At 43.8% G+C, this 9,541-nt stretch overlaps 2 protein-coding genes across 2 annotated transcripts; one reads left to right on the forward strand and one right to left on the reverse strand.

Annotated features, from left to right (window-relative positions):
* The first annotated feature begins 1,215 nt into the window (after positions 1-1,215).
* Positions 1,216-2,172, forward strand: LOC110138027 (olfactory receptor 52D1). The gene has a single exon (XM_020894758.2). It carries the CDS (start codon positions 1,216-1,218, stop codon positions 2,170-2,172), a length of 957 nt encoding a protein of 318 aa, XP_020750417.2.
* Positions 2,173-6,758: 4,586 nt separating this feature from the next.
* On the reverse strand, positions 6,759-8,709 carry LOC110138026 (ubiquilin-1-like). The gene has a single exon (XM_020894757.2). It carries the CDS (start codon positions 8,492-8,494, stop codon positions 6,935-6,937), a length of 1,560 nt encoding a protein of 519 aa, XP_020750416.2. The 5' UTR covers positions 8,495-8,709; the 3' UTR covers positions 6,759-6,934.
* Between the last annotated feature and the right edge of the window lie 832 nt (positions 8,710-9,541).

A 9,541-nucleotide genomic window follows, 5' to 3' on the forward strand; every position in this document is an offset into this window, starting at 1 on the left:
GGATATGATGAGCCACTTTACGAGAAACTCTTATATGGAGGGCAGGTAATAAATTATATAAGAATCTTCAGCTGCCCAGATGATTGGCATCCATAACACCCTCATTGTTCAAGGGTCAACAGTATGCTATCAAGGAACAGTGTCTGTAAATACTCGCTAGCCTTCAACAGCCAGAAACAGATCCTCTTTCCGGAATATCTTCACTGTTAGCAACCTTGGGACCACAGATTTTATCCCTTAGTCAGCCTCTGTGAGTACTTGGTATTCTGATCTGGCCAGGATATCCATACATTACACTGATGGGCAAGCTGGACTTTGACTGGCTTTGCCATAGTAGGGAGTGCTGTCTCGCCAACTAGCGTGTTGATGTATATTTTGCTTTCTTCTATTATGCTTCTTGAATATTCAAATTGCTGTACATATTCGATCATGAGATATATAAGCATATTCATAATTTCCTATATTTTTTTCTAGGTACTTCAAGTGAGATATACAAAGAGATTCTTTGGGTATATATCTGGGAAGGTGCATTACAAGCACACACACAAAAAAACAACTGAACACATTATTATATCATTAAGTTAAAAAAGCAATGCAATGTTATTAAGTTGTCAAAATTGAGGCTTAATGAACAGTGACCAAAATGACTAGATACACTGTCACAGTCAGTGTGGAAGATACTATAGTAAAGACATACTCTCACTCAATGGAATTTTGTTAGCAGAAGAATGGAAAAAAGAATGAGACAACTATGGACATAAAAAATAGAAGGGTGTCAGGAAGACAGGGAAACTTTCACTGAAATTTAAAAAACATAGAAAAAAGGAAAATAAATAAGTCTCTGTAGGCATGGGAAAAGGACATGGATAAAAGAAAACAAGGGCTATCCCTACATGTGGGTTGACTAAATGTTAATAAATGATGTGTAGGAGATGACCCCTGAAGCATCAGGTTGAACAGATGCTTAAATACTTAGCTTGCTGCTTGGGATATAGAATTCAAAATATGACTGATGAGTATAGGAATCAGCAGAAGAAGGGAAAGCAGATAATATGTGGAGGAGTATTTTAAGATTCTTAAGCAAGTTAATAACAATTATTTTTTCTCAGCCTAAGAAAGACTACTTCACAGAAAGGTCATCATTTTATGTGAATGAACCAAATCTCTCATGCTACAGGATAGGTGTACCATCACCCCTTTTAATTGCCAAGTAGAATGCCAGCTTCCAACATCAGTGATAACCATCTCCCAGACATTCTCTTCCTGATGGGTATCCCAGGGCTGGAGTGGGCTCATGTCTGGATTGCCATCCCCTTTTGTGCCATGTATTTGATAGCACTGGCTGGGAACGCCACCCTCATCCTGGTCATAGTGACAGACAGTGCCCTTCGTGCGCCCATGTACCTCTTCCTTGGCCTCCTCTCACTCACTGACCTGGCTCTCAGCTCCACCACTGTGCCAAAAATGCTGGCCATTTTGTGGTTCCAAGCAGGTGAGATTTCCTTTGCTGGGTGCCTGGCCCAGATGTTTTGTGTCCATTCTATTTATGCTCTAGAGTCCTCGGTTCTTCTTGCCATGGCCTTTGATCGATATGTGGCTATCTGCCACCCATTGAGATACACAACCATCCTCAACCACGCTGTCATTGGCAGAATCGGCCTTGTTGGGATACTTCGTAGTGTGGCCATTGTCTCCCCCTTCATCTTCCTGTTGAGGCGACTGCCCTACTGTCAGCACCATGTCATGGCACACACATACTGTGAGCACATGGGCATTGCTCGACTGGCCTGTGCCAACATCACTGTCAATATAGTCTATGGGCTAACTGTGGCCCTTCTGGCCATGGGTCTGGATTCTATTCTCATTTCCATCTCCTATGGCTTCATCCTCCATGCTGTCTTTCACCTTCCATCCCGTGATGCCCAGTACAAGGCTCTGAGTACCTGCGGCTCCCACCTTGGGGTCATCCTGGTCTTCTACATCCCTGCCTTCTTCTCCTTCCTCACCCACCGCTTTGGCCAACACCGAGTCCCCAGGCACGTGCACATCTTTCTGGCTAATCTCTATGTGCTGGTGCCTCCTGTGCTCAACCCCATCATCTATGGGGCTAGGACCAAGGAGATTCGGAGTCGACTTCCAAGACTGCTTCACTTGGGGAAAATTTCAATATGAATTCTGAGCAGAGATCAGAAATGAGGGAGAAAAAGTATGTATGATGGCTATCTGAATGCTTTTTCCTGGGTGGAGACCTCTGATAAAGTGGAATGTGTTTCCATTGGAGGAAGTCTTGGAAGGCTAAGGAAAGGTGGGATGAACTGAAGTTATTGATAATCACATTGAAGATACCTTACTTCTGAGGCTCCTTGAGCAATTATGAATAACCCAGAAAGATAATAATACTTTTACTTTTAGAAGAAGCTTTTAAATAGCAAAAATCATAAACCTCATTAGCTATGATACTGCTACTGCACAAAACTCCTAATATTTCTACCTTTGCCTCAAATGCATCTGTGGTTTAATATATGTCTATTATTACTAGAAAGCAAAGCAGTTCCTGTTCTTAAAAAGCATCTAAGTGCCATGGTGGGACTATTTCTGTGAATCCAAGTAGAAAATGACAAGAACATTTAAAGTATGTCTAATCCAAATCCAAGAAATTTGGGCAGTGATTACATGGTCTAAAGTCAGAGTCTCTGACTTATATACAATGGAATAATACTCAGCCATAAAAAAGAGTGAAATAATGCCATTTGCAGCAACATGGATGGGCGTGGAAATTATCGTATTAAGTGAAGTCACACAGAGAAAGATATTATATAATATCACTTGTATACAGAATCTTAAAAAATTATACAAATGAACATATCTACAAAGAGAAATAGACTCACAGACTCAGAGAATAAACCTATGGCTACCAGAGGGGACAGTTTGGAGGTGGCAATAGATAGGAGTTTAATATTGACATACACACACTGCTCTATTTAAATAGATAATCAACAAGGACCTACTGTATAACACAGGGAACTCTGCTCAATATTCTGTAGTAACCTAAATGGGAAAAGAATTTGAAAAAGAATGGAAAGAATAAAAATTAAATTCTTTGAATGTGAAAAAAAAAATGCATGTGCCACTTCGCCACACAGCTGAAATATTGCAAATCAACTGTACTTCGATTTAAAAAAATGTGTGTGCATACACACACACAAAAATAAATAAATTACATTAGAATATCTGGGTTTACATCCTCCTTCTCCACTTACTAGTTTTGTGACCTTTGAGCATGCTGCTAAATCTCTGTGCCTCAGTTTGGGCAACGATTAAATGGAGAATAACGTTAACATCTACCTGAGCTCAGTTGGAAAAGAATCCGCCTGCAATGCAGGAGACCCCGGTTTGATTCCTGGGTCAGGAAGATCTGCTGGAAAAGGGATAGGCTACCCACTCCAGTGTTCTTGGGCTTCCCTTGTAGCTCAGCTGGTAAAGAATCCACCTGCAATGCTGGAGACTTGGGTTCAATCCCTGGGTTGGGAAGATCTTCTGGAGAAGGGAAAGGCTACTCACTCCAGTATTCTGGCCTGGAGAATTCCATGGACTGTATAGTCCATGGGATCACAAAGAGTTGGACATGACTGAGGGACTTTCACTTCACTTCACTTCAATGTTGCAGTGAGGAATAGAGAAATCAATGAATGTTGACAAGTTAAGACAGTGTCTAACATGTAAAATGCTCACTAAATAAATGTGAGAAAACTATGCAATCTCTCTAATATTGCAAGCTACATATTTAGGACTTTTTATATCACTTCTCAGGCTTATTGTGGTAATTACACTATATAACTATATTAAAATGCTTAGGCAGTGCTTGAGATATGAATAGTGATCATTAAACTGTATTTTCTGCAAAATCAGCAGCTCAGTAGAATGGGAACTGGATGCTTTTAACTTTAGTGGAATCCAAGAAACTGAGTGAATTGTATAAGGTATATCTGCTCCAGTGGCAGTGATCTGGAGATTCATTCCTGTCTACTTCTGTTATCCAATGTTGCATAGCCCCTGTAGACTTTTTTTATATATATATAAAGTCAAGTTGGAAGATATATGGCTATATATTATTCTCCACATAGAGAAGATAGAAGTGAACAGCAGGGAGATAGACACATCTTAATTCTTTAATCACTACACTTCTATTCTTGGATTATATTCTTTCACTTCTATATCTACATACTTTTAAATAAGTTCAACATATATCTCTTACTTTTTCCTCAGCTCCCTTCTGTAGCTGACCCACTCCAGCCTTCTGCATCATTCCTTTGATATATCTGTCCTTCTTTGCTCAACCCTTTGTCTTGTTTCTAGTGATCCTTCTGAAGAAGTTACTCCACAGACCACAACTCTGATCCACTGATTTTACCAGCCATAAGATTCCACACTCTGGGCAGAAACTTAAGTCTTTCCATCTCGCCCTGATTAAAGTGATACAAATGAAATTATTTACAAAATAGAAATAGACTCATAGACTTTGAAGACAAACTTATGGCTACTAAAGGAGAAACGTGGCAGGGAGGGATAAATTAGGAGTTTAGGATTGATATATACACTCTACTATATATATAAACAGATAATCAACAAGGATCTCCTATATAGCCCAGGGAACTCTACTCAATACCCTGTAATAACCTATTTGGGAAAAGAATCTGGAAGTAAGGGATGTATGTATATGTATAACTGAATCACTTGCTGTGGACCTGAAACTAACATTACATTGCAAATCAACTATACTCCAATATAAAATAAAAATTAATATTAATTTAAAAAGAATAAAATGCATTCAAGCCTTTCCAATCTGACCAGATCTTTTTTCTCTTAATGGTCACTCTGAATCCCACACTCTCATCATCTGACTCTATGCTGTGCACAGAATAAGGATGCTGGAATCAGGAAAATCAGCTTAGAATTTCAACCACAGGTGTGTGGGAAGTCACTTTACCCCTTGGAGTCTGTTTCTCTAGCTTTAAAATGAAAATAACTTTCATATCTTTCAGGAATTTCAAAGGAATAGCTATACTCTCTCAAAAGTGAATGGCTTCTCATTCTGACAGAGTGGTTGCTAGTTTTATTTTTATCCCCCAACTCCCTGGGTTTTGAGTACTCCCTCAAGTACTCTACATTGAAAGAAATCCGAGGAATAACTTCTGAAATTCTCAATTTTTTACTCCCAGTGAAAGCTAACACTGACATTTAAGTCCTTAACTGTATTATATTAAGCAATACAGTCAATAATTTTAGTTTCATTTCCTAGAAAAACTGAAAAGTCAGTTTATCTTAATTTGTGGTTTTCAATTCTCTTTACATTTCTGTGTGTGAATAGAGGTCTGTGTGTTGGCTGTGTGTCTCTGATCGAAATTGTGTGTGATTTTGTGATACACATCTACAACTGGTAGACATCCAATCAATAGTTGGTACTGAGCACAGATCACTTATCTCTGTGCCTCTAATTCTCATGTCTGACTGAAAATTTACGCATAGGGCTATCAAGCTTATTTTCTACTGTATTATGATGGTAGGACTATGTGATATCCTCCATGTGTTCTAGTCTGACTTTAGGATTCAACTATACATCTCATGAACTTTATTTTTCCTTGTGTTATTCTGGGGATTGATATATGCTTATGTGAACACTGTGGGAATTGATCCACCCATTATGCCCAGCGTCCTTCCTCCTTCCCTAAACCTTTAATCTCACTCCAACACTGATATTACAGAAAGGAGGAATTGTTTTAGCAAAGACCCTCCGTCCAACCCTCTTCTCCAGTTGTGGCTTTTTTCAGAAGCATCTCACCTCCCCGTGTTTTGCCTACAGAAATAACATGAGATGCAAGGATCACACACTTGTTAATAGCTGGGTACATGAGTTTGAGTAAACTACGGGAGTTGGTGATGGACAGGAAGGCCTGGCATGGTGGGATTCATGGGGTTGCAAAGAGTCGGACAAGACTGAGCGACTGGACTGAACTGAACTGACAGGGATCTAGCTATGGCCTTTACTCTGGGCTGATGTCTTGGGGATGTAGCACAGGACTGTTCTCCATAGTCTCCTATCTCTGACCAAAGTTCAACTTTCACAGACAATATGTAACAGATGGAGGATTCTGCAGCCCTGGGTGCAAACTCTACACCTGGAAGTTCTTTTAGGCATTTGTTGGGGGTGGGGGGGAGCGAAATCTGTTGTTTTAATAGTATTATAATGATAGAATGCAATAATTCCTAGAAGGAGAAATTAATTTATAGAAACCAGTAGCTGCTACCAGCCTGGAGGTAGCAAGGTCCAGCTCCCAGGAGAACTGCCAACATTACTAAGGCCTGTCATTCCATTGAGGTGGATAGCAAAGGAGAAGCCCTAACTGAAAGGCAAGTTAAACAACTTTTCTGCAATATCAGGAGACGACCTCAAGACAGAGAAACATTGTCAAAGAATAGGTGGCTTTCAGAGTCTGTGAAGAAACCCATGGCTTTCCGGGAGAGCAAACGTCAGGATTCCTTCAGAGTCACCATGGAATTGGAATTGTGGTGATGATAGAAATATTGCTGGAAAACTGCATTGCCCATTGAACAGGAGTAGATACTAAAAAGAACTCAGGATTTCCCCCTACTCTGAGGTTACGGTTATGAGAATAGGTGAAGCCCAGACCCAGATCCATCCCTCCCCCAAACAACATTCTCTTTGCCCACCTGCTCCAAAATTGACACATCACACATGATCCACGCAATCCTTTTAATGTAGAACAGGCTTGGGAGGTGAGGGGAGGCTGTATAAGTATGCACGTGATCTGAGGAGGAGAAATTCCCAAAATATGCTACTCCCCCTCCCCTTTCTTCCTTTCCTTTCCCCCCACCTCTCCATGGGATGGTGCACTGATGCATCAGCTGGAGGCACCTAGGCCTCCGGTTTCCCCAGAAGCCTCTCAATGGCAGCGTGAATGTCTCCTCCTGTGGCCATGAGGGCCTGAAGATTGGCATCGCGATTAGCAAAGCCCATGGCCTTCAGATGCTCCAGTTCTTGCTGGTAGTGGTCTTCAGCGAGGGGACATGAGGACGATGAGGACTGGGTAAACTGAGGGCAGGCATTGGCCAGAGCGTGGAGGAGCTGAAGAACAGCCAGGGTGGGCTGCCCAGGGTCTGCTGTGTGACCCTGTCCTCTGCCCCTAGTTTCAGAAACTCCTCTGGCCCCATCTAGTCTACCTGGACACCATAAACACGGTCCCAATCCAGGTACCTCCCTGGACAGTACCTGCAGGCCCTTATCTATCTGGATCAATGCCTGCAGTGCCCGGGGGTTGGTGAGAATGGGAAGGAGTGGCATGTGATGTCGCAGGGGGCTGCATGTTGCCAGCTGGTGTAGCAGAGCTGGACTCTGCTGCAGGACGTGTAAGGCTCTGCGCAAGACAGAGGCTGATGGTCTCAGCTGACTTGCTGGAATGGCTCTCCCGATGGGCTGCTGGCTCTCCTGGGAGGGAAGATCCTGGCCTGAGTATAAGTCTGATAGTCCAGTCCTACAAACTGCATTGGCCTGGTTTGAAATTACACCCCTGGCTTGAGCAGCTGCTCCTGCAGTGACTTCCTGTGCCAATGGCCTGGTAGGTGCAGAGACTGTGGGTGCTGTGGTGGTGATGTGAGTACAACTGTGAGGACTGATGCCCCCTCTGCCAGACTCTGAATCTGGGCTGTGGCCTTTGGAGGCAACCAGAGCGGCTAGAGTGGACAGCATGAGATGCTGGATGTCAGAGCAGACTGGATGCATAGCATTGTCACCACCTGGCACTGCCTTCAAGGCTTCCAGCCCCCGCTTGTCCACCTGCAGGAGTTCCTGTTGCCGGGCTGGGGTCTGCAAGTTTTCCAGAGCCTTAAGAGCTGGCTCAGGTTTTGGTACTGGCCTTGAGGATTCAGGAACATAGCTGGCATTGGCTGGTTTCTCACTTGCCAGACCTTGAACCACAGGCTCTTCCAATGATGGCCCAATGGACTCAGGCACAACCATGAGGAGTTGAGCCAGCTGGCCAAAGAAGTCAGCTAATTCAGGAGAGGTCCGGGCCAGCTGGCCCAGCCTGGCTAGCATCCTAGCACTCTCTGAGGTGGATGGGTCTGGACGATGGGCGCAGTGGCCAGCAGGGCTGGGCAGAGTGCTGGGGCCGGGCAGAATGCCTTTCCCACGGCTCCTCACCACCAGGTGGACCGTGGCGCCATCAAGGATGCCTCGCTGGCTCAGTATGTCTTGATCCCGGAGGATCTTTCCAGTGAAGATGAGCACTAGTCTGTCAGTATCACAGTGAAGGCGTTTGGAGATCTGCTTCTTAAAGTGGCAGATGCTGCTATTTTCTGCCAGCATGAATTCCTGGCTGTCTTGTGGGGTCTTGACAGACACTCTGATGATATGTGATGGTGGCTCCCGACCAGACACCAGCTGACTGTCCCCTGCTTCTTCCCTAGCCCATGACATATTTCCTCGAGAGCAGAATTCAGCACCCCCTGCGGACCTTAAGAAATCTAGATGTAGCACTGAACCCACCTGAGCACAGGGACCAGTAGGTGGCCCGTGATGTCCTCTCACCCAAGTCCTGTGGACACCACCTCCAAGTGTAGTCTCGGAGCCACCCGGCTCCCAGGGGGTGGCAGCTGCCCTCTCCGGAGCCAGCCTCAGGGCAGATGATGTCAGTGCTGAGGTCACAGTTGAGAGGTAGACCTGAATGGGGGAAGGGTGGTAGTCTCTACCACCTGTCTAAAGTTGGCTTTCTATCAGATTTGATCTAAAAAGCAGTAGAAAAAATTTAAATGTTCCTGTCTAAAAACAGGACTTCTCAGGTGGCACAAGTGGTAAAGAACCTGCCTGCCAATGCAGGAGACATAAGAGATGTGGGTTCGATCCCTGGGTGGGGAAGATCCCCTGGAGGAGGAAATGGCAACCCACTCCAGTATTCTTGCCTGGAAAAATCCCATGGACAGAAGAGCCTGGAGGGCTATGGTCCATAGGGTTGGAAAGAGTCAAACAGAGCTGAAGCGACTTAGCATGCAGCGTGTCTAAAAACATGTTTTGTGACAACTTATCTCACTATTGAAAATCATACACCTGGAGTTTGATAGGTGAATAAAGCTCAGCCAAAAAGGTACTAGTCTAGGTATTAACTTAGGAAGTCCTAGTTACCTATCTTATACTAGGGCTTCCCAGGTAGCACAGTAGTAAAGAATCCACCTGCCAATACTGGAGACCAAAGAGATATGGCTTCAGTCCCTGAGTCAGGAAGATATCCTGGAATAGGAAATGACAACCCACAAACCACTGTTCTTGCCTGGAAAATCCCCGGGATAGAGGAGCCTGATGGGCTACACAGTCCATGGGGTTGTAAAGAGTTTGACAAGACTCAGCATATGTGCACATGTGTGAACACACACACACACACACACACACACACACACACATACACACATCTCTTCTACTAAGTCACTATATACTACATATACCCTAGGCAGGCATAAAGTTTCTGTTTCT

This window comes from Odocoileus virginianus, unplaced genomic scaffold (assembly GCF_023699985.2).
Source record: "Odocoileus virginianus isolate 20LAN1187 ecotype Illinois unplaced genomic scaffold, Ovbor_1.2 Unplaced_Contig_20, whole genome shotgun sequence".
In the NCBI taxonomy this organism is placed as follows: domain Eukaryota; kingdom Metazoa; phylum Chordata; class Mammalia; order Artiodactyla; family Cervidae; genus Odocoileus; species Odocoileus virginianus.

What these genes read in the sequence shown, in the direction of transcription:
- LOC110138027 (XM_020894758.2), top strand. Translation starts at nt 1,216, where the DNA reads ATGCCAGCTTCCAACATCAGTGATAACCATCTCCCAGACATTCTCTTC.
- LOC110138026 (XM_020894757.2), bottom strand. Translation starts at nt 8,494, where the DNA reads ATGTCATGGGCTAGGGAAGAAGCAGGGGACAGTCAGCTGGTGTCTGGT.